This window comes from Muscardinus avellanarius, assembly GCF_963383645.1.
Source record: "Muscardinus avellanarius genome assembly, chromosome: 1".
Classification (NCBI taxonomy): Eukaryota; Metazoa; Chordata; class Mammalia; order Rodentia; family Gliridae; genus Muscardinus; species Muscardinus avellanarius.
Genome location: NC_137786.1, coordinates 230509580 through 230534954, shown reverse-complemented (window position 1 = coordinate 230534954; position 25375 = coordinate 230509580). Strand labels below are relative to the sequence as shown.

Sequence of the window (25375 nt, the reverse complement as noted above, 5' to 3'; positions counted from 1 at the left end):
CCCAGCTAGTTAGTTTTTTTTTTTAATATTTTTTATTTGGAAACAGGGTCTAACTAAGTTGCTGAGAGCCTCACTAAGTAGCAGAGGCTGGCTTTGAACCTGTGCGACCCTCCTGTCTCAGCCTTCCAAGCGCGAGAATTATAAGCGTGTGCCACCACGCCCGGCAATGTTTGTATATTTACCAAGAGAAAGTACAAGCACTAGCAGGCAATTCAGTCCTGAGAGGTCACAGTAGGGTCTCTTTCTTTATAATCATTTGCTAATGTTCAAATAAAAAGTTTTTACAGAGCTGGATGTGGTGGTATATGGTTGTAATCCCAGTATTTGGGAGGCTGAGACAAGAGGATCTTAAGTTCAAGGACAGCCTCAGCAAGTAATGAGGCTCTTATAAACCTAGTGAGACTCTGTTTTCCAAATACAACTAAAATAGGGGTGGAGGTGTATCTTGGAGGTAGAATGCCCCTGGGTTCATTTCCCAGTACCACACATACCTACAAAATAAGTTTTTAGAGCTAAGAATTTGTGTGTGTAGGGGCGACTGGGGTTTGAACCCAGGGGGCATTCTACCTCCGAGCTACACCCCCAGCCCTATTTTTTATTCTTTTTTTTTTTTTTTTTTGAAACAAGGTCTCATTAAGCTGTGGAAGGCCTAAGTAGCTGAGGCTGGCCATGAACCTGCGTTCCTCCAGCGTCAGGCCCCCAAGTACTGGGATTACAAGCGTGTGCCACCATACGGGGCACGCCGTAACTTCAATACGGGTTTCTTCACGCTTTTCCTCTTCAATTTCTTAGCGCAAAGCCAGGTGTGGTGGCACACGCTTGTAATCCCAGTACTTGGGAGGCTAGACAGGAGGTTTGAGGCTCACACCCAGCCCCAGCTACTTAGTGAAACCCTGTTTAAAATAAAGAATAAAAACAAATGGGGCTGAGGGTGTAGCTTGGACGTAGAATGTCCCTGGGAAAAGTTATAGCACAAGCAGAAAAGCGAGAAATTAGACCCCAGAAATGCATGACGACCGACTGGTTTCATCAGGACTTGACCCTGGGATTATAAAAACTAAATGAGAGCTAGGAAGGAAATCAGTAATAAAGCAGAAGCAAAAACACTGCGTTATGATATCATCAAAAGCAGCCCCAGGGAAGATTTCAAAGCCATTCCAGACGTAAGCATGTGGGGCTCAGACAGGAACACAGCCGTCTGAGAACCACTCCAGGCGCGCTGGGTACGCAGGGTCTGCGCCTCGCTCAGCATTTACAGGCTCTTTGGTCTTTTTTTTTTTTTTTTGTGGTACTGGGGACAGAACCCAGGGCATTCTACCTCTGAGCGACACCCCCAGCCCTCTATTTTATTCCTTATTTTATTTTGAAACAGGGTCTCACTAAGTTACAAAGGGCCTCACTAAGCAGCTGAGGCTGTCCGTGAACTGCGATCCTCCTGTCTCAGCCTCCTGAATGCTGGGATTGCAAGCGTGCGCCACCGTGCCCGGCAGTATCTTTGTTCTTAAAATGTGAGACTCTAGCATGTCAAAAAGTGCTTGACTCCTACCAGGTGTGGTGTTGCATGCTTGTAATCCTAGTACTTGGGAGGCTGAGAGAGGATTACAGGTTCACAGCCAGCCTCAGCTACTTAATGAGGCCCTCTGCAACTTAGTGAGACCAAAGGAAGAAAAAAAAAAAAAAAAAAAAAAAAGAGGTGGGCAAGGTGGAGCATGCCTGTAACCCCAGCATTCAGGAGGCTGAGATATGAGGATCGCAATTCATGGACAACCTCAGCTACTTAGTAAGGTCCTTTGCAACTCAGTAAGACCCTGTTTCAAATTAAAGAATAAAAAATAGGGCTGGAGCCAGGCATGGTGGCATATGCTTGTAATCCCAGCGCTTGGGAGGCTGAGACAGGAGGATCGCGCAGGTTCGAAGCTGGCCTCAGCTACTTAGAGAAGCTCTCAGCAACTTAGTGAGACCCTGTTTCCAAATAAAGTATAAAAAAATAGGTCTGGGAGTATAGCCTGGAAGGAGAAAAGCCCCTGGATTCCAACCTCAATTCTTAGGGTGATCACACTGTCTCTAGAGAATAATCCATGTTGCCAATCAACTGTATAATTCTTGATTTCTAGTTAGGCCCAGTTTTCAGACCTGATCAGCCTCAGCCAACCCCTCCACTAAGATGTAAAGTATCACTTGGGATATTTCAACTCACTTGAATGGATGGCCTTCTTCTGACTTCTGTACAGCTTGGATGACAGACTTGTAGACTCTGAAGCTGATGGTGACGGAGAGAAGAGCCAGGATGAGGTACGAGACCACGCTGATGACACTGAAAGCGGCCAGGGAGAGCAGCATGATCAGTGTGGTGCCAAAGACGAAGCCGGTCTTCTTCACGTCTCGCCAGAAGATCAGGTCGTGCACTGTCAACGAGGAAGTGCAAGTTACTGACCCTGGACGGTGCTGGCGGGGCCCTGCGTACCCACGTCCTGCTGCCCACAGACTGGCCACCCCCTCCGAGATAAGCTGACACTGAAGAGTTTATTCAGCTACTGCAGGCCACTGGGGCAGTGTTACTGCCTTAAATGTTTTGGCAGAAAGGAAGGCTAGAAAATGTTGCTAGTCCTCAACTACAGTAAGCAGACGTGCTGGGGACATGCCCGTGGTCCCAGCGTTTAGGAAGTGGAGGCAGGGATCACTTGGTCCCAGGAGTCTGACACAGTCCATGCAACACGAGAGACTGCATCTCAACCAACCAGCCAACCGAGAAAGCAGACAATGCTTATGAAATGGCTGGAACAATCGGGCACGGGGGCGCACGCTTGTCACCCCAGCATTCAGGAGGCCGACAGGAGGATCGCGGGTCACAGACAACCTGAGCTACTTAGCAAGGCCCTCTGCGACACAGTGAGACCCTGTTTCAAAATAAAGAATAAAAAAATAGGACACCAGGCGTGGTGGCGCACGCTTGTAATCCCCGTGCTTGGGAGGCAGAGACAGGAGGATTGTGCAGGTTCGAAGCCAGCGTTGCTGGCTTAAGAGACCCTGTTTCCAAATAAAAAAATATAAAAATGGGTCTGGGAGTGTAGCCAAGAGGTAGAAGGGTTTCCAGAAACCCCAGCACCACCAAAAATAAATAAACAAACAAATAAATAAACAAATAAATAAATATAGGGTTGGGGGTATTGCTCAGAGGTAAAATGCCCAAGTTCCATCCCTAGTACCAAAAAAAAAAAAAAAAAAGTTAGATCAACAGACAACAAAACCAAAGCTAACCAGAAATTTCAAAATTGGGGTAGCCAGCAAAGAAAGTGGTGATAAAAACAGATAAATCTCTACTAGTCCTAGTTACAACGAAATACCAGTCTGTTAATCTGAAAAGAATTAAGGAAGGAGTGTGAGTAGGGCACCATATAATTATCCAAACAAGTGTGTGTATGTTTTGGTAGTACTGGGGATAGAACCCAGGGGTGGTTACACAGTCTACCTCTAAGTCCCATGTTATTTTTTATTTTCAAACAAGGTCTTGATAAATTGCAGAAGCTGGTCTCAAATCTGTGAGCCTCCCTTCTCAGCCTCCCACGTGTACCACCATGCCCAGCTAATATTCTTTTTTTTTGGTACTGAGGAGAGAATCCAGGGGCATGTTACCTGAGCTACACCCGCAGACCTTTATGGTTGAGAAAGACACAACACCACTTTTATGGTATTCCTGCCCTAAATATAACCTGAATCCACGGAGAAACATCAGTCAAACTCCACTGGAAAAAAAAACACCTACAAAATAACTCATCTACGCTTTTCAAACTATCAAAAAGACAAAGGCTGAAGAACACTTTCAGATCAGGGGAGTAAAGAGACCCAACGACAAGTAACTACAAACTGTGACCCTAGGCTGGGCCTTGGAGACGGGGATAGAAAGAGCTTAGTAAAGGACTCCACCAATGCTACATTTCCTAAATTTAAGAGTTTTATGTTTATGTAAAACGAAGTTCTTGTTTCAAAGAAATACACTTGAGTGTTTCAGAAGTAAAGAGCTAGGAGGTTTGCAACCAGCTTTTTTTTTTTTCTGCGGGTCTGGGGATGGAACCCAGGGGCATTTGACCTCTGAGCTACACCCCTGCCCTATTTTTTATTCTTTATTTTGAGACAGAGTCTCACTGTGTTGCAGAGGGCCTCACTAAGTAGCTGAGGCTGTCTGTGGACCGCGATCCTCTGGTCTCCGCCTCCCGAATGCTGGGATCACTAGCGTGCCCACTACGCCCGGCTTGCAACCAACTCTTAAACGGTTCACGGAAAACATCTCCACAAAGAGGAAAGGAGCCCGTGCGGCCCGACGGCAACAACCTGTGGCCACACGGGAGTTTTCTGCACTATGCTTGCAGGCCTTGTGTAAGAAAGTAAAGCTTACGGGATGCGGCTGGGATACAGATACATCAGAAAAGGACTGGGGGATAAACAGCTTAAAAGCAAAGTAGAAATTCCCACCTTAGTGCAAGTTGGAAAAAAAAAAAAGCCACTCTTTCTTCTGGAACTTTACTGCCATCTACTGGAAAACTGTCATAGGGACGGTCAAGCCTACAAGGAACCAGTGCCCCCTAGGGACGCGCCATAAGCAACTTGCATGACAGTACAGACAGCCCTGAGCTCTTCAACAGTGGAATTCTGGTGAGATGGAAGTCGACCTCCTGACTGACCGGGAAATATGCAGGGCTTGGAGAAGGTGGCCTGTCCTTTGCATTCAAGGCCTGGCTCAGAGGCTCCTTCCTGAGTGCCCTCCTGCGGCATTATTTTTCTTTGGCGCACTTAAACCTTACCTGCAGGGGGCTCTCAGTATCTGTCACCGAGTGCTTAAACATCGGCCCAGCTAATGATCAAGAGCAGCTCAACCACAGCTTCCGTTTGTTTCCTGATAATACAGAAATCTGCAGAATCCAGCAGACTAAGGAGCCTGAGTACAGAACCAAAGGAAGAAAACTGGCACGCTTTTGGAGACTTTACCTAGCCCTTCTGATGTCCTGGGAAAGGTGACAAGGGGAAGTTGCCAACAGCTCAACACGTGGATCCACCCTAAACCATACCCCGGCCCTTTTTACTTTACTTATTTGGTACTGTGATTGAACCCAGGGGCATTCTCCCCCCAACCTACATCTCCAGCCCTTTTTATTTTGAAGCAGGGTCTCCTTAAATTGTTGAGGCTGCCCTTGACCCTGCAGCCCTCCTGTCTCAAGCCTCCCTAGTGCTAGGATTACAAGCATGTGTTTACAACACCCAGCTAGTACAGTGCATTTAACAACAATTCCAGATGTGGTGGCACATGCCTGTAATCCCAGTGCTTGGAAGGCTAGACAGAAGGATCACAGGTTCAAAGCCAGCCTCAGCAATTTAGCAAGGCTCTTAGCAACTTAGTGAGATTCTTTCTCAAAATTAAAAAATAAGGCTAAGGGGCATGGTGATGCATGTCTGTTTTTTGTTTTATTTTGTTTTTGTGGGTCTGGGGATGGAACCCAGGGGCACTCTACCTCCAAGCTAAACCCCCCGCCCTATTTTTTATTTTTTATTTTGAAACAGGGTCTCACTAAGTTACGAAGGGCCTCGCTAAGTAGCTGAGGCTGTCTGCGAATCGTGATCCTCTGGTCTCAGCCTCCCAGATGCTGGGATTACAAGCGTGCGCCACCACGCCCGGCTAATGCAGGTCTATAATTCCAATACTTGGGAGGCAGAGATGGGAAGATCACAGTTTCAAGGGCCGCCTGGGCAACACAAAATAGCAAGACTCCAGCAACCTAGCAGAGCCACCCCCCAGGAGCCTCCATGTGTTCGGCTGTCTGGAAGCTCTCTGAACCCTGTTCCTTTTGGCTTTCATGCAGGCATCATTACATAGACATAGTTGGTTAAAGGACTGGCCGCTGGGGATCAGCTTCATCTTCTGTCTCTCTCCCTAGCCTGGAGGCTGGAGGGCAGGGCTTCTAATCCAGCCTTGGCTTTTCCACTGACCTTCTCTCCCAAACTGAAGCTGCTACCCAGGAGCTGCCAGCCACCCGTCAATCATCAGATACAAAAGACACTTTTGAAATCATAAGGATTTTCCTAATTGTTTATCAGAAACTGGGGAAGAAGGCTAAATATACATTTCACAGTATTACATCCAGGGACAGTCAGGATGAGCAGAGTGGGAGGATATGAGCTATATTTAGGAATTAGAGAAGGCGGAACTCGGTGATGGGACTAGATGTGGGAGATAAAGGGAGAAGGAAAAAGTCTAGTTGACACCTAGGTTCCAGCTGAGCAAAATGGGTGCTATGGGATCACCCACTGAGATGGGGAAGAATGAGTGGGTGTTATCTTTAGTTTGGAGGGGCAGTGATCCATCAGCATGGAGCCCATCGTTAAGTCTGAGCTGCAGGTCACATAAAAAAAACCTGATTTAAAAGTCATGGAAACTGCTTATACTACCAATACTTTGGAGGCTGAGACAAGAGGATTGCAAGTTTGTGGCCAGCCTCAGCTACTTATGAAGCCCTCCTCAGCTTGGTGAGACTTTTTCAAAACAAAGAATAAAAACTACCAGGGATGGTGGCACACGCTTGTAACTTCAGCATTCGGGAGGCTGACACAGGAGGACTGAGGTTTGTGGATAGCCTCAGCTACTTATTGAGGCCCTCCGCACCTCAGTGAGACCTGGTTTAAAAATAAAAAATAGGGAAGGGGTTGTAGCTTGGAGGTCGAATGCCCCTGGGTTCCATCTCTAGACCCGCAAAAAAAAATAAAAAATAAAAATAAAAATAAAAACTAGGGCTGGAGCTGGGTGTGGCAGCCCATGCTTGTAATCTCAGTAAGACTGAGACAGGAGAATCACTGGTTCTCGGCCAGTCTTAACAACTTAGTGGGACCCTGTTTCAAAATAAAATAAAATAGGGCTAGGAATGTAGCTCGGAGGGAATGCCTCTGGGTTCCATCCACCCACACACAAAAGGGTTGAGGGTATAGCCAGGAGGCAGAATGACCCTGGGTTCAATCCCTAGTAAAAAACAAAAACAAAATATAAGTCCTATTCAAGCAAACATGAAACATGTACCAACATTTACAAAGACCAAATCCTGAGCACTGAAACAGCCCCTCAAATCCTAAAGGGGTTCCGGTCAATTTGAGTGTGTGTTACAGGAGAAGACTGAACCTGGCCGTGCGTCCTAAGATGTTCTATCACTAAGTTCTGAACACAGCCCCTCAAGGTGCTTTTATGCTTCTGATACAGGGTAGTCACATAAAGTATCAGGGGAAACCCAAAATTAATATTACATTTGTAAATAACCCAAGAATGAAAGAAGAAATCAACATGGAAATTAGAAAACATTTGAATTGAATAAAAAAAGTATGTGGCTTATCCTGTGAGAGGTTCTGGGTTCAACTTTTAGCAACACCAAAATAAGTGAATAGATAATTCAAATGGCCAACAAATTTAAGTCAAGTGGCTGTTGGGTTCTGGGCTCTTGCCTGCTCCTGAAGCAGGAGGATTGCAAGTTTGAGGGCAACTTAAGGAGGCCCTGCATTAAAACCTCAAAACAATTATTTGGGGGAGGGTCTGGGGATGGAACTCAGGAGCATTTGACCTCCAAGATACATCCCCTGCCTTATTTTTTTATTCTTTATTTTGAAACAGGGTCTCACTAAGTTAGAGAGGGCCTCACTAAGTAGCTGAGGCTGTCCTCGAACCGAGATCCTCCTGTATCAGCCTCCCAAAAGCTGGGATGACAAGCGTGCGCCACCACGCCCAGCTCTCAAAACAAATTTTAAAAAGAGTTAGGGATGTAGTTCAGGGGTAGAGCTGGCGCCAAGCATGTTTGAGGCCCTGGCTTCCATTCTCAGTCAATGTGTGGGATTTGCAATCGACAAAGCCGAGCATGGTGGAATAGCCCTGCAGCCCCAGCTACACTGGAGGCCCACCTGAGCCCACAAGCTTGAGGCAGCCAGGGCAACACAGTGAGAAAACAACTCAAGAACAAAACAAAAACTCAAAATTCACTGTATTAGCTATGAAAGAATAACCACACGATTATCTTAAAAGATAAAGTGTCAGGCTTGGTGGTGCTTGCTTGGAATCCAGCACTTGGGGGGCTAAGACAGGAAGACTGCAGGTTTGCAGCCAGCTTCAGCTACTTGTGAGGCCCTCTGCAACTTGGCGAGACCTTGTTTCAAAATAAAATAAAATAGAGCCAGGGGCGTAGTTTGAAGGTAGAATGTTCCTAGGTTCTATCCCCAGTAAACACACACACACACACACACACACACACACACACACACTCCCCAATTTGATAAAATAATCCTCTTGCCTCAGCTTCCCAAGCAGCTAACATCAAACTGAATGAAAGAAGACAAGGATATTCTCTTACTACTTCTATTAAACACACTATATTCAGGTCTAGCCAGTGTAGCAAGTCAAGAAAACGATATTAAAAGGCAGCCAGACTGAAGAGGACAAAGCATGACTGCTTTTATTTACAGATGGCATGACTGCTGTTAGGGTTTTTTTGTTTTTGGTTTTTTTTGGTACTGGGATTGAACCTAAGTGCATTCTACCTCTGAGCTATACCTCCAGCCCTATTTTTATTCTTTATTTTGAAACAAAGTCTCACTAAGTTGTGAAGAAAGCCCTAGGTAGCTGAGGGTGGTCAAGAACCTGTGATCCTCCTGTCTCAGCCTTCCAAGTACTGGGATTATAAATGAGCATTAAACTGGGGGGGGGGGCACACTTTTGTAATCCCAGCATTCGGGAGGCTGAGACTGGAGGATTGTGGTTGGCAGACAGCCTCAGCTACTTAGTGAGCAGAGATCCACAATTTAGAGGCCCTGTTTCAAAATAAGGAATAAAAAACAGGGCAGGGGGTGTAGCTGGGAGGTCGAATGCCCCTAGGTTCCATCCCCGGATCTGCGGGGGAAAAAAAGTACCACCATGCACGGCTAGTGTTTGGGCTTAAAATGTCCCCCAAGCCCTCATGTGTTAGACAGTGCAGCCATGTTTGGAGGTAGGACAAGCTGGAGTGGCTCCCTGGGGATGTGGCTGTGAACATTGTATTTCCCAGGCAGGCCCTGCAGCATTTCCTGTGGCCATGAACAGAGGGTAACTGCCCCTCCTCCACCATGCCATGAGTACTACCAGCAAATGAAAGCCTCCTTCAAGCTGTGTAGCAGGTGTTTGGGTTCTAACAGTGAGAATGCTCACTAAAACAATTATTTATATAGATAATCCCGCCAGGCGTGGTGGCGCACGCTTGTAATCCCAGCATTTGGGAGGCTGAGACAGGAAGACCGAATCACGGCCAGCCTCAGCTACTTAGTGAGGCCCTTGCAATTCAGTGAGACCCTGTTTCAAAATAAAGAATAAAAAATAGGGCTGGGGGTACAGCTTGGAGGTAGAATGCCCTTGGGGTTCCATCCCCAGTACCCCCCCACCAAAAAAAAAAGAAAAAAAGAGAAGAAAATCTGAAGGACTTTACAAAAAGCTACTAGAACTAATAAGTGAGGTTAGGAAGGTTGTATGATACAAAATTAATATAACAAAATCAATTATGTTTCCAAGTACTAGTCTGATCATTTAGAAACTGAATTAGAAATACCATTTAAAATAGCATAAAGTGGGGCATAGTGGCAGACACCTGTAATCCTAGTACTTGGGAAACCGAGGCAGGAGGATCACAGGTTCAAGGACAGTCTCAACATATAATGAGGCTCTCATCAACCTAGTGAGACTCTTATTTATTTTCAAAATAAAAATAAAACAGGGTTGGGGTGTAGCTTGGTGGTAGAATGTCCCCGGGTACTGCACACAGAACATTCAAACACCATAGCGAGATACTACCTCATACCCATTAGAATGACTATCACTAAAAAAGCAACAATACACTGAGTGCAGTGACACATATCTATAATCCCAGTGACTCTGGTGGCTGAGGCAGGAGCTTGGGAGGCTGAGGTAGGAGGATCTCAAGTTCAAAGCCAGCGTAGGCAATTTAGCTAGACTTTGTATTAAAATAAAATAAAAAGGGCTGGGGATGTAGCTCAGTGGTACAGCGCTTGCCAAGTATGTGCCAGGTCTTTGGTTCAATTCCCAGTACTGCAAAACACCGCCACCACCCAACCAACCAAAAAACAAAACAAAACAAAGGCTCTACCATCCACCTAGTAACCTGATATGGAAAAAGGGTGCACTGTTCTCTCATTTCTTGTACTCACCCTACACTTAAACACCAGGAACAGATTTTTTTTTTTTTTTTTTGCAGGTCTGGGGATGAAACTCAGGGGATTTGACCTCCTGCCCTATTTCTTATTCTTTGAGACAGGGTCTCACTAAGTTGCGGAGGGCCTCACTAAGTAGCTGAGGCTGTCCGTGAACTGCAGTCTTCCTGTCTCAGCCTCCCAAATGCTGGGATTAGAAGTGTGCGCCACCACGCCTGGCTTAGGGACAGATTTTTTTTTTTTTAAGTCTACCCTTTTGAGTCTACATAGGATTATAAGATGTTAATTTTGGTTAATTTTCATAGAAGACCCTTAAACATTGTTGACTATAATTTAATTTACACAAGGAAACTAGAGAAGGCTGTCCCACCTAGTGTCTCTCAGTGTGATGTGAGAAAGAAATCAGGATGCAGGAGGGGAGAGGGTCCCAACTCCAGGGAAGGTTAGCACGTGACCATTATCAGGCCATGAACCAAGTGTTGCTTCCCTAGCGATTCTGGTACACCTCAAGTGGAGAACCACTCACTGCTCAGGAGCCTCTGTGCCAGCAGGAACTTCTGCAGCAGACACGGAGCCTGGCCACAGCCTCAGCCCATTTTATTTTTAACACCGGGGATCCCTATATTGCAGATAGATCTCCACCTTGCAAACCTCCTGTCTCCTCCCCCAGGTACTGGGATTACTGGTGTGCACCACCACACCTGGCTTGTTAGTGAAATTTAAGTGGTTCCTTTAAGAAAAAAATCCACATCATCTATAATGTGGCCATATTACTATTACTTTTATTGTAAGGGTACTGGGGATTAAACCCAAGGGCATTCCACTTCCCAGCTAAATTCCCTATTTTATTTTTATTTGTAAACAGTGTCTCACTAAGTTGCTGAGGCTGACCATGTACCTGCAATCCTTCTGTCTTAGCCTCCCAGGTACTGGGATTAAAGTGTACGCCACCACACTCAGCTTTATTGTAAAAATGTTAAAGGTGGTCTGTTATTTATGCCCAGGTTATTTAAGAATGCCAGGTGCAATACCCATAATACACCAAAAGAGGGTACTAACACACACAGCAGTAACCTCAGGCTAAGGAAAAAGAAAATGGTCTATACCAATTCAGTAGGACAGTGTAAACTTTGTTGACTCTTGACCCATTTACTGTATTACTGAATTTGAGGAAGGAATTTGGTTTGATTCTAAGTTTAGCCATTCCCAAGGTCAACTGAATAATATATTCTCCCAAGTATATACATCAAAGGTAGTAATAAAAAGCTGTTCAAATACTTATTCTGAAAAGAAATAAATGTGAAAAAAATTTAATGTTTAATATTCAGTTTTAACTTATCTCTTATTTGCTTATATATTTACACTAAGGGTTAAACCCAGGGTCATTCTGCTTCAGAGCCATACTCTCAGCCCTATTTTATTTTTTAAAACAGTCTCACTAAGTTGCTGAGGCTGGGCTCAAACTCAATCCTCCTTCTCAGCCTTGTAGATTACCAGTGTGTGCCACCACCAAGATTGGCTTAACTTCACTTTCTAGAGAATAATTCAAAGATCTGCATGATATACTTTATATTCTCCGCAACAATTTAAAAAAACTAATCAAAATACAACACATCCATGAAAAATTTCTTTTCTTTTTGTGGTATTGGGGATTGAAATCAAGGGCATTCTACCTCCAAGCTATACCCCAAGCCCTATTTTTTATTTTGAAACAGGTTCTAACTAGGTGGTGGAGGGTCTCACTAAGTTGCTGGTGCTGGCTGCAAGCCTGTGATCCTCCTGTCTCAGCCTCCCAAGTACTGGGATTATAAGCATGTATCACCATGCCTGGCTTCTAAGAAAAAAGGAAGAAGAAGGAAAAAGGGGAGAAGGAGGAGGAGAAAAAAGAAGCCAGGTTTTATGACCACAAAAAGAAAAACTGTTAATAAAGCCAAAGGCTAGCTGGGTATGGTGGCAGTTACCTATATTCTCAGTACTTGGGAGAGTAAGACAAGAGGATCACAGGTTCAAGGCTACCCTTAGCAATTTAGCAAGGCCTGGTTTCAAAATAAAAAAGGAATGGGTTTGTGAATCTCAGAGGTAGAAAGCCCCTGGGTTCAATCCCCAGTAACAAAACAAAAACAGAAAAATAACAGAATATAATTATGAGGAGGGCTGGTGATGTGGTTGACAGCATAGCAACTGCCTGACATGTATGAGGCCCGGGGTTCGATCCCAGGCACTGCAAAATGTAGGATGAAATACACGATAGAGGAACAGGCAAGCCTGGTGTGGTGGCACATGCTTGTAATCCCAGCAATTCTTAGACTGAGACAGAAGATCCGGGTTCCCAGACAGCCTCAGCTACTTAGTGAGGCCCCTTTGCAACTCAGGGAGATCATGTTTCAAAAAATAAAGAACAAAAAACAGGGCTGGAGTTGTAGTTTGGAGGTAGAATACCCCTGGGTTCCATTCCCAGTACCTAAAAAAAAAAAAAAAAAAAAGAGGAACAGGCAGTTTAATACTGAATTACATATGTAAAGAAAAAAGATGCAGACATTTTCACATATACTATTACTTTTTCATTAATACTCATAATAAATGAAGCTCATTTTTGAGTTACAAAATATATCAGATGGTGTTTATAAATCTGGATTCAAATTTGGTGGCTGCTGAAATGGGTTAACAGTCTGCTCGGCTACAGATTTATCCTTACCCAAAGAACTCCCCTAAGAGTGGCACAGTGGGCTCCCTGACGGAACACAAAGCTGCCACTGTCAAACACAGACAAACATGCTTCTGGCCACAGGCAAGCTGGCAGCGGGCCACAGCAATCTGTAGGAACCCCTTTCAAACTAACATGTCTCTCAGGCTCTCCAGAAAAATAGTTTTTTGCTCATTAAAATAACCTAACATCCCCTATGCCCTCCATTTCAGATTTATAAAAAGCACAGAAAACAAAATGCATTGACTACCCCCCACCAGCTGAACTGCAGGGTGGATCTGAAAATGCGAACTCGACCACAGTTATCTAAAGAATATAATTACAACAACGTTTTCAATGCTGAATTGGAATGGAATGGATAAAGAAGGCCATAACACTGGCTTTAGTTGTCTTATCCTTTTTTTTTACTCTACTAAGACTGGTCAGGCTTTTGTGCCTGTTGGACAACTATTAAATTTACCAGTTAAGAAACAGAACAAGCCAGGCATGGTGGCACCTCCTTATAATCCCAGTACTTGGGAGGCTGAGACGGGAGTCACAGGTTGGTTTGTGGCCATCCTCAACTACTTAGTGAGGCTCTCAGCAACTTAGTGAGCCCTTGCTTCAAAATAAAGAATAAAAAAATTGGGCTAGAGTAAGCTCCCGAGGTAGAATGCCCTTGGGTAAAAAAAAAAAAAAAAAAAAAGACAGAAAGAAACAAGAGCGGGTCTGGTGGTGACACCAGCTTCTTGGAAGGCAAGAGGATTGTAAATCCCAGGCCAGCCTGGGCAGCTATGCGAGATCCTTTCTCCAAATAAAAAATAACAAAGGCCGGAGAGCTGGCCATGGTGGTTCATGCCTATATTCTCAGTATTTGCGAGGCTGAGACAAGAGGATCACAGTTTTGAGACCAGCCTCAGCAACTTAGCAAGCCTCTCAACAATCTAGGGAGACCCTGTTTCAAAACAAAAAACAAAACAAAAAAAGGCTGGAGATACAATCAGTGGTAGGGCGCCCCCTGGGTCCAATCGCCAATAAAATAGTGGTAGGTGGGCGATCACACCAAAGTAAACAAATAGCCAAAAACAACAACCAAACCCCCACTGCAGATGTAAGCCTGCAAAAGCCACTGAATTCAACCTAATACTAGCTAAATGACAATACCGTGGAAAACCAATGGAATTTCACAAGTGTCTTTGTGCTCGTCCCCCCTTTTCTCCTTGTGCTGGAGACTGGAGCCAGGCCTCATGCATGCTTAGTGTGTGTCCTACCACGGAGCTATACTCCCAGCCCCACACATAAATTCATTTCTAACTCAATATTCCTTCTTTTCTGGTGCACCCCTGAGTTATACCCCCAGTCCTATTTTAGTTTTTTATTTTGAGACAAGGTCTTACTAAATTTCTGAGGCTGGCTGTGAACCTGCGATCCTCTTGTCTCAGCATCTCAGTACTGGGATTACAGGCATGCTCCACTGTGTCCAGTTTTCTTTTCTTTTCTTTTAATTTTTTTGAGGTCCTGAACCCAGGGGCATAAGTTTTCTAATTCAATATCTATGCTAGTCTTAAGCAACACACTTCTCCTATGGTTGTGATAAATGTTGACACGCTTCTCTGACAGTCTGTTAACTAACTCAGACACGTGACATGGTTTCATATTATAATATGTGACATAACATCGATTAAACATTGTCTCTAAAATCTATTATCAGTAATTAGTAAGATAAAATTTAAAAATAGAATGAAGCTTTAGGTAACGCACACACCCTTGAGCTTTCAGATCTTACTGTATTTCCCAGCACGTCTACCTAGTGTGTGCCCTACGGGGACAAGGAGGATCTGGAAACTGGGACAGCACCCCTCCATATTTTCCCAAAACATACAGCAAACTCAGAGAGTTTGAGTGAACACCTACAGAAACTGCCATCTAGATTTTACCATTTACCTCGTGTGTGTGTGTGTGTGTGTGTGTGTGTGTGTGTGTGTGTGTGTGTGGTATTGAGGATGGAACCCAGGGGCATTCTACCTCCATGCTACACACCCAGCCCTACTATTTTAGTCTTTATATGCTGGGATTACAAGCGTGCGCCACCACGCCTGGCTTGGAAGACCTCTTAGAAAAAGAAAAAAAATTAGAGCTGGGCATGGTGGCACGGGCTTGGATTGGCAGCATTTAAAAGGCTGAGACAGGAGGACCACGGTTAGGGAACAGCCTCAGCTACTTAGTGACGCCCTTCACAACTCAGTGATTTTCAAAAATGAAAACACTGAGCCGGGCGTGGTGGCGCACGCTTGTAATCCCTGCGCTTGGGAGGCTGAGACAGGAGGATCGTGCAGGTTCGAAGCCAGCCTCAGCTACTTAGTGAGGCTCTCAGCAACTTAGTGAGACCCTGTTTCCAAATAAAGTATAAAATAGGTCTGGGAGTATAGCCCTGAGATAGAAAAGCCCCTGGGTTCTACCCCTAGTACCACACACAAAAAATAAAAATACTGAAAAGTAGGGCTGGGGGTGTAGCTCCAAGGGACAATGCCCCTGGGTTCCATCCCCAGTACCACACACACACACACACACACACACACACACACACCCCTAATAAGAAAGAAGGAATAAAAAATAGGGCTGGGGTTGTGTAACTTGGAGGTAGAATGCCCCTGGGTTTCATCCCCAGTACCAGGAAAAGAAAAAAAAAAACTATAATAACATCAATAACTATTCTATTCTATTGCAGTTATGTTCAAAATGTACTCAACCAATTTTTAACTGTTAAAACACCAAAAGAAGCCAGGCGTGGTGGCACACGCTTGTAATCCCCGCTCTAGGGAAGCTGAGACAGGAGGATCGCACAGGTTCGAAGCCGGCCTCAGCTACTTAGGGAGGCTCTCAGCAACTTAGTGAGACCCTGTTTCCAAATAAAATAGAAAATGGGTCTGGGAGTATAGCCCGGAGGTAGAAAGCCTCTGGGTTCCACCCCCAGTACCACACACACACACACACACACACACACACACACACACACACAAAAAAAAACCCAAAAGATAATGCCACTTACATAAACCATGCTATAAAACATCTTGTAATTATTTTTGCAGGTAAATTTCTTAGAATAAAATTCTGAGGCAATCCTAGGTCTTTGTTTACAAACTACCTAAGTGCCTTCCTGAAAGGCTAACAATTTACACAGTAGTCACCAAACTACATTCCTGTCTATTTCCTTGCAACTGTTGCCAATCTGGATACTATACCTCAAAACTATCTTCACCAAATTAAGTGTGTGAGGCAGGGCTCTAATCCCCCCAAAATTATTAGAAAATATCATACTGTAATCATACTGTAATTACTGAGTAATTATAATATTATCATAAAGGCTTCATTATTTTTTTTTATCTGTTGTTGTTATTATTATTTTGGTGGTACTGGGGTACCACCTTCTAACTCCCGGCTACACTCCCAGGCCTATTTTTTGTTTTTGGAAACAGGGTCTCTTAAGCCAGTGGGGCTGGCTTCAAACCTGCGCAATCCTCCTGTCTCCGCCTCCCAAGTCCGGGGATTACAAGCATGTGCCACCACGCCCGGCTTATTATTATTATTAATTATTATTATTTTTGCAGTACTGGGGATGGGACCCAGGATCATTCTACTGCTAAGCTACACCCCCAGCCTGATTCTTTATTCTTTGAAACAGGGTTTCACTGAATTGCAAAATCGCTAAGTAGCTGAGGCTGTTCTCAAACTGCGATCCTCCTGTCTCAGCCTCCCAAGTGCTGGAATTACAAGTGTGCACCACCATGCCTGACACATAAGGCTTCATTATAAACTAGTATGTTGGGCCGGGTGTGGTGGTGCACACTTGTAATCCCAGCATTTGGGAGGGTGAGACAGGAGGATCTGGGTTCCCAGCCAGCCTCAGATACTTAGCGAGGCCCTTTGTAACTCAGTGAGACCCTGTTTCAAAATAAAGAGAAAAAAATAATAGGGCTGGGGGTGTAGCTAAGAGGTATAATGCCTCTGGGTTCCATCCCTAGTTCCATAATAAACAAACAAACTAGTATGTAATGTAATTTTAAGAAATAATTCTTTGGCCTATTTTTACCTGGCAACTTTAGGCAGAACATACGTAATTACTGAAGCGAATGTATGTATGTACTTATTTAGTGGTGCTGGAGATTGAACGCAGGGGCATTCCACCTCTGAGCTACAACTTCAGCCCATTAAAAAAATTTTTTTTTTTGGCCAGGCATGGTGGTGCACACTTGTAATCCCCACACTTGGGAGGCGGAGACAGGAGGATCGCATGGGTTCGAAGCCAGCCTCACTGGCTTAAAAAACCCTGTTTCTAAATAAAAATATTTAAAAAAAAAATAGGTCTGGGAGTGTAGCCCAGAGAAGGGTTTAAAGGAACCCCAGCACCACCAAAAAAAAAAAAAAAAAAAAAAAAAAAAAAAAAAAAAAAAAAAAAAAATCTGGAAACAGGGTCTCATTAAGCTACTTCCAAGTACTAGGATTACAAGCGTGCACCATCACGTATGGTGAATTGTTTTTATGTTAAAGACGACTCTTTAGATATACTTATTTAAAAGTAGGCATTGATACAAATACTGAAATGGTTAACATTTTTAAGGATTTATTCATAAAGATAATTTAACAAGTTTTTCAGTTTTTAAATATTCAAAGGAAGACTTGTCAGCCTCTAATTATATCATCTTCTTTAATTATTACCTAAAATATCTATTAATCATAAAATTTGTTCAGTGACAAATATGCTGAACTTCCATATCCCTTTTCATCTCTCCTACTAGGTTAAGTAACTCAGGTGGGAATTACTAATAATTAGCATTTAGACAGTTCTTTACTTACAACTATACTATAAAGCGCAGTAAAATAATTATGATCACCCTAAAATCAAAAGATGCTGAACCAGTTGGGTTAGTTGGCAAAGGTCACACCAATGCATGAAAGCACCAGTAAGACGTGTGTGTGTGTGTGTGTGTGTGTGTGTGTGTGTGTGTCATATAGGAACTAAACCCAGAAGCATTCTATCTACCTCCATGCTACAGCCCAGCCTTTGAAAAAAATTTTGTTTGTTTTTGAAATAGGGTCTTGCTAGGTTGCTGAGAGTCTTGCTACACTGATGAGGCTGGTCTTGAACCTGCGATCCTGTTTCAGCCTCCCAAATCCTGGAGTTATAGGTGTGTGCTCTCATGCCTGGCGACATAGGATTTTTTGTAGCCTCATTTCTATATGTTTCCTCTCTCAAAAGTAACCACCTAGCTGGGCCTAAATTACACTTGTAATTTTAGTACTTGGGCTGGCTGAGACAAAGAAGGACAGCAGACCAGCCTCTGCAACTTAGTGAGACCTTGTTTCAAAATAAAAAATAAAGTAGGACTGGAGATGCAGCTCAGAGGTAGAAGGCCCCTAAATTCAATCCCCAGTATTGAGAAGCAGAGAAAAAGTAACCACCTATAAGAAGTATTACAGCAACTCAGAAAGAAGTCTAGTATTATTGAAATGATGATTAAAGATCACCTACATCAATATTCTCATTTTACAGATAAGGCCCTCAAAGTTTTATATGTAAGCTAATTGTTCAAATCACACTTTTTTGTTGTTTTTTTGGTGGTACTGGGGTTCCTGGAAGCCCTTCTACTTCCAGGCTACACTCCCAGACCTATTTTTACATTTTTATTTGGAAACAGGGTCTCCTAAGCCAGTGCACACGGCTGGCTTCGAACCTGCATGATCCTCCTGTCTCTGCCTCCCAAGCACAGGGATTACAAGCGTGTGCCACCACGCCCGGCAAAATCACACTTTTAACCACAGTAAAACAAGAATCAGAACCTAGCCCTCCTTAATCCAAATTCAATATTTTCAATTACTACAGTATAACTGCTATTCTTAATGATTTAAATTTTGGGAGCTGGGCATGATAGCTCATGATAGCTCATACCTGTAATCTCAGTATTTGGGAAGCTGAGACAGGAGTATCACAGGTTTGAAGCCAGTACTTGGTAATTTGGTGAGGCTCTCAGCAACTTAGCAAGACCCTGTTTCAAAACAAAAAATACAAAAAGGGCGGGAGATGTAGCTCAGAGGTAGAATGTCCCTGGGTTCAATCTCTAGTACCAACCAACCAACCACCAAACAAACAAACAAACAAACAAACAAACAAACAAACAGATTGGGCAGGGACACTGGGTTCAATCCCCAGTACCATATACAAACTACAAACCCTGGGAATAATCCCCAGTATCACCAAAAAATGAAAAAATAAAAAAGGGCTGGGGTTTTGCTCAGAGGTAAAATGGCCTTGTTTTTCATTTTAGTACCAAAAAAAAAGGTATATTTTGGGGTTATCCAAAAACCTTGAGGGGTAGGGTATTGCTCGGTGGTTATGCACACTTACATGTGTGAGAGACACACTAGGCTGAATCTCCAGCCCTGCAAAAACAAAACAGCCAGGTGTGGCAGCGCATGCCTATAATCCCAACTTCAGTAGGCTGAGGCAGGAGGATCACAAATTCAAGGTCAGTCTCAGCAACTTAGCAAGACCTCGTTCTCAAAATAAAAATAGAAGAAAGAGAAAAGAAAGTAATATGGGCTGGGACTGGTATGTAGCTGGGTTATAGAGCTCTTACCTAGCACATGTAAGGCTATCCTCAGTACCACCAAAACAAACAAACAAACAAAAATAAAACAACAACAAAAAAAACACCTAATGATAATTCAAGAAATAATTTTCCACAAACTACTATGCACTAGGACCTGTGCTTGGTGTTAAATCTGACTCAATATTATGTACTAGGCAATGTATTACCTGCCCTTCCACATTTAATCCTCACAATACCATTATACAGTTAAGGATAATTATTATCTCAAATTTAAAGACTAAAATTTAGGAAGATTAAATAACCTATGCAAGCTGGGCATGGTGCATGCTTGTAATCTCAGTACTTGGGAGGCTGATACAGGAAGATCACAGGTTCTTGGCAAGCCTCAGCAACTCAGTGAGGCCACCTGCAACTTAGTGAGACCCAGTTTCAAAATAAAAAAATAAGCTGGGCATGGTGGCGCACACTTGTAATCCCAGTACTAAGGAGGCTGAGACAGGAGGATCACAGGTTCACAGACAACATAGCTACTTAGAGAGGCCCTCTGCAACTTCATGAGACCCTGTTTCAAAATTAAAGAATAAAAAATTGGGCTGAGAGTATAAGTTTGGAGGTAGAATGCTCCCCGTTTCCATCGCAAAAAAAAAAAAAAAGAATTGTTCCTCTAAAATCAGGAACAAGACAAGGATGCCCACTATCACCACTCCTTTTCAACATAGTCCTCGAGACTCTTGCCACAGCAATAAGAAAAAAGAAGAAAATCAAAGTAACTCAAATATGAAGAGAGGGCGTGGTGGCGCACACTTGTAATCCCTGCACTTGGGAGACTGAGACAGGAGGATCGCATAGGTTCGAAGCCAGCCTCAGCTACTTAGTGAGGCTCTCAGCAACTTAGTGAGACTGTCTCCAAATAAAATATAAAATAGGTCTGGAAGTATAGCCCGGAGGTAGAAAGCCCCTGGGTTCCACCCCCAGTACCACCAAAAACAAAACAAAACAAACAAACAAACAAACAAAAAACTATCCTTATTTGCAGATGACATGATCCTTTATCTAGAAGACCCAAAGAACTCAACCAAGATTTCTGGAGCTGATTAACCAATTCAGCAAAGTTGCAGGATACAAAATCAACCTAAATAAATCAGTTGCTTTTCTTTATGCCAACAATGAAAGAAATAAAAGTTTCATTTACTATAACCTCAAAACCAATAAAATACCTATGAATAAACCTAACCAAAGATGTAAAAGACCGCTACAAAGAAAACTATAAAACATTAAAGAAAGAAATTGAAGACGACCTTGGAAGATGAAAAGATCTCCCATGCTCATGGATAGATAGAATAAATACCATCAAAATAGCCATTCTGCCAAAAGTGATCTAAAGATTCAATGCAATTCCCATTAAAATACCAACAACATTCTTCATAGACCTAGAAAAATCAGTCATGAATTTTATATGGAGAAAGAAAAGACCCAGAATAGCCAAAGCAATTCTCAGCAATAAGGACCATACAGGAAGTATCACAATCCCGGACTTCAAATTAAACTATAGAGCAATAGTAGTAAAAACAGCATGGTACTGGCACAACAGGCATATAGACCAATGGAACAGAATAGAAGATACAGAAACAAACCCACACACCTATAGTCAATTAATTTTTTACAAAGGGGCTAAACTCATATGCTGGAGAAAAGACAGCATTTTCAACAAATGGTGCTGGGAGAACTGGCTCTCCATTTGTAGAAAGATGGATCTAAATCCTTACCTCTCACCATGCACAGGAATCAACTTGAGATGGATCAAAGACTTGGAAATTAGACCCGAGACTGTGAAGCTATTAGAGGAGGGCACAGGCTCAACACTACAACAGTTACAGGCAGTAACTTTCTCAACAAGACCTCCAAAGTGTAGGAAATTAAAGCAAGAATTAATAACTGGGATGGCATCAAATTAAAAGTTTCTTCTCAACAAAGGAAACTACCAAGAACCTAAAGAGAAAGCCTACAGAATGGGAGATCTGTACCAGCCACCACTCTAATAGAGGGCTAATATCCAGAATATACAAAGAGACAAAGAGCTCAAAAGACTCTACACTAGCAAATAAACAACCCAATTAAGAAATGGGCAGCTGGGCGTGGTGGCGCACGCTTGTAATCCCTGCACTTGGAAGACTGAGACAGGAGGATCGCACAGGTTCCATCACCTCGGCTACTTAGTGAGGCTCTCAGCACTTAGTGAGACCCTGTTTCCAAATAAAATATAAAAAAGGTCTGGGAGTATAGCCCGGAGGTAGAAAGCCTCTGGGCTCCACCCCCAGTACCACAAAAAAAAAAAAAAAGAGGCAACTGAACTGAATAGACACTTAACAAAAGCAGAGATACAAATGGCCAATAGATACATGAAAAGATGTTCAACATCATTGGCCACCAGGGAGAAGCAAATCAAAACTATGCTGAGATTCCATCTAATCCCAGTCAGAGTGGAAAGCATAAAAAAATCAAATAACAGCTGGGCATGGTGGTGCACACCTGTAATCCCCGTGCTTGGGAGGCTGAGACAGGAGGATCGCACAGGTTCGAAGCCAGCCTCAGCTACTGAGTGAGGCTCTCAGCAACTTAGTGAGACCCTGTTTACAAATAAAATATAAAATAGGTCTGGAAGTATAGCCCGGAGGTAGAAAGCCTCTGGGTTCTACTCCCAGTACCACCAAAAAATAAATAAATTAATTAAATTAAATTAAATTTTAAAAAATCAAATAACAAATGCTGGTGAGAATGTGGGGAAAGAGGAACTCTTTTACACTGTTGGTAGGAGTGCAAACTAGTTCAGCCGCTATGGAAATCAGTGTGGAGATTTTCTTTCTTTCTTTCTTTCTTTCTTTCTTTCTTTCTTTCTTTCTTTCTTTCTTTCTTTCTTTCTTTCTTTTTTTTTGTGGTACTGGGGTTCCTGGAAGCCCTTTTACCTCCAGGCTACACTCCCAGACCTATTTTATTTTTGGAAACAGGGTCTCTTATGCCAGCGCGGCTGGCTTTAAACCTGCGCGATCCTCCTGTCTCCGCCTGTCTCGGCCTCCCAAGCGCGGGGATTACAAGCGTGCGCCACCACGCCCGGCGCCAGTGTGGAGATTTCTTAGAAAACTGGGAATAGATCCACCATATGATTCAGCTCTACCACTCCTGGATATTTTTCCAAAAGGGTTGAAATCAGAGAACTACAGTAACATATGCATACCTATGTTCACAGCAGCGCAATTCGTAATAGCCAAAATATGGAACCAACCCAGGTCTCCTTCAACAGATGAATGAATTGTAAAATTATGGGAAATATACACAGTGGAATTCTACTCAGCTATAAAGAAGAATCATGGCATTCGCAAGAAGATGGAAAGACCTGGAGAACATTATGTTAAGTGAGACCAGCCAGGCACAGAAAGAGAAGGGACATGTGTTTTCTCTAATATGCCCAAACTAGGGAGCGTTAGGGATACCAGAGGGACTCCAGATAATGGAGGGGAAACCTCAGCAAAGCTAGAACGGGAGGATAGGAGAGGAAGAAGGCTGAGGTTGATTAATGGAGGAGCTACATCCGAATATGTGTAAAAGTATGAATGTAGCATGGTTAATACGGATACTCATTTTTGGGAGGGGGAAAGAGAAACGGGGTGGGGAGAGGGCACCAAGCAGTCTAAACATATACCATTTTCAATATGTTCCACTTATAAATTCAAGTAAAAGAAAAAAGAAACGGATGGGGAAAAAAAGAATTGTCCATGGGTTCATTTGAAAAAAGGATTATCAAAAAAGTTTGAAAACCAGCTGAGTGTGGTGATGCATGCTTGTAATTCCAGTGCTTGGGAAGCTGAGTCAGCAGATCACAGGTTCGAAGCCAGGTTCAACTACATAGTGACAACTTAAACCCTGTTTCCAAGTAAGAAATAAAATTGGGCCGAGGGTTTAGCTTAGAGGTAGAATGCCTCTGGGTTCCACCCACAGTGCCTCCAAAAAAAAAAAAAAAAAAAAGTGTGAAAATCATAGATCTGTATGTTGCATGTAACACTAAGTATATAGAGTAAGTAGAGAACCTGAATTTAGATTGGAGATTTGGGGCCCTTTGTGGAAGCCTGAGGGACTGAACCCAGGGGCATTCTACCTCCAAGACATACCCCATCCCTATTTTATTTTTAGTGATAATGGGAATGGAATCCAGGGGCATTCTACCTCTGAGCTACACCTCCAGTCCTTTTTTTTTGGTGGTACTGGGGTTCCTGGAAGCCTTTCTACCTCTGGCTACACTCCCACGGGCTACACTCTCAGACCTATTTTTATACCTTTTTTTTGTGTGTGTGGAAACAAGGTCTCTTAAGCCAGCACAGCTGGCTTTGAACCCGCGCGATCTTCCTGTCTCTGCCTCCCAAGCGTGGGGATTACAAGCGTGCACCACCACACCCGGCCTTTAAAATTGTTTTTTGAAACAGGGTCTCACTGAGTTGCAAAGGGCCTCACTAAGTAGCTGAGGCTGACCGCAAACCACGATCCTCCGGTCTCCGCCTCCTGAATCCTGGGATTACAACCGTGTGCCACCACGCCCAGCCCTATTAATATTTTTATTTTGAAACAGGTTTTCCTTAAGGTGACGAATGATGAGGGTTTCACTACTTTCTAATGCTGTCCTTGAACCTGCAATCCTTGTGTCTCAGTCTTCCAAGCACTGGGATTACAGGTGTGTACCCCCATGTCTGGTTGTGAAAGCCTTTAAATAACTTTCTTTTTTTCCTTTGGTGGTAGTGGGGATTGAACTCAGAGGCATTCTACCTTTGAGCTACACCTCCAGCTCGATTTTATTTCTCTTTTGGAAACAGGGTCACACTAGTTGATTTGAGGCTGTCCTCACACCTTTAATCCTCCTGTCTCAGCCTCCCAAGTACAAGGATTACAGGTGTGCATCACCATGCCCAGCTCAAAACCCCAAAAGAGACAACATGTGAAGTAGTCTGACTAAAAACCAATTGCAAGGAAAGAAATCATTTCAAATAGAAAATAAGAGGAACTGCTACTAGTACCATCTAATGAGCTGAGACCTTAAAAATAATAAATAAGGTCCAAAGTAATAGAACATAGCTGAGCGTGGTGGTGCACGCTTGTAATCTCAGCATTTGGGAGGCTGAGACAGGAGGATCGAGTTCGCCGACAGCCTGAGCTACTTAGTGAGGCCCTTTGCAACTCAGTGAGACCCTGTTTCAAAATAAAGAATAAAAAATAGGGCTGGGGCACAGCACTGAGGTAGAATGCCCCTGGGTTCCATCAAAATCAAAACAAACAAGCCGGGCGTGGTGGCGCACGCTTGTAATCCCTGCGCTTGGGAGGCAGAGACAGGAGGATCGCGCAGGTTCGAAGCCAGCCGCGCACGTTGGCTTAGGAGACCCTGTTTCCAAATATAAAAATGTAAAAATAGGTCTGGGAGTGTAGCCCGGAGGTAGAAGGGCTTCCAGGAACCCCAGTACCACCAAAAAAAAAAAAAAAAAAAAAAAAAATCAAAACAAACAAAAAAACCTACACATATAAAAACAGAGTAATAGAACATATGAGTTTCTCTTACGTATTACTCTAAATATAAACCAGTTCTATAATACTGGTTACCTACTTTCCGAGCATAAAATCTCCGTGGTATATGATCAAATTAATTAAAAGTTTCATTTACTGTCTTTCCCAGCAGGAATTCCTTTATCTTTGATTGCTAAGTAGATTTCACAAGGCCTCTATCAAAAAACCCAAGTGCCCAGCAGTATAACTATTATGGAGATTTTAAAATAATTTTGTAAATAAATGAGAACATGATGATATTCTTAGAAGGAGCAATCACCCTCAGGCC

General features: G+C 43.3%; 1 protein-coding gene across 5 annotated transcripts in view; it reads right to left on the bottom strand.

Moving 5' to 3' along the window:
- Positions 1-25375, bottom strand: part of RTN3 (reticulon 3) — a gene marked incomplete at both ends in the record, with an annotated part of 73453 nt that overhangs the window by 7620 nt on the left and 40458 nt on the right. For all 5 annotated transcript variants that reach the window (XM_080696722.1, XM_080696718.1, XM_080696720.1 and 2 more), the window contains one exon: positions 2198-2405. In XM_080696722.1, the coding sequence (XP_080552848.1) occupies positions 2198-2405 (208 nt within the window). The remainder of the gene's footprint in view (positions 1-2197; positions 2406-25375) is intronic.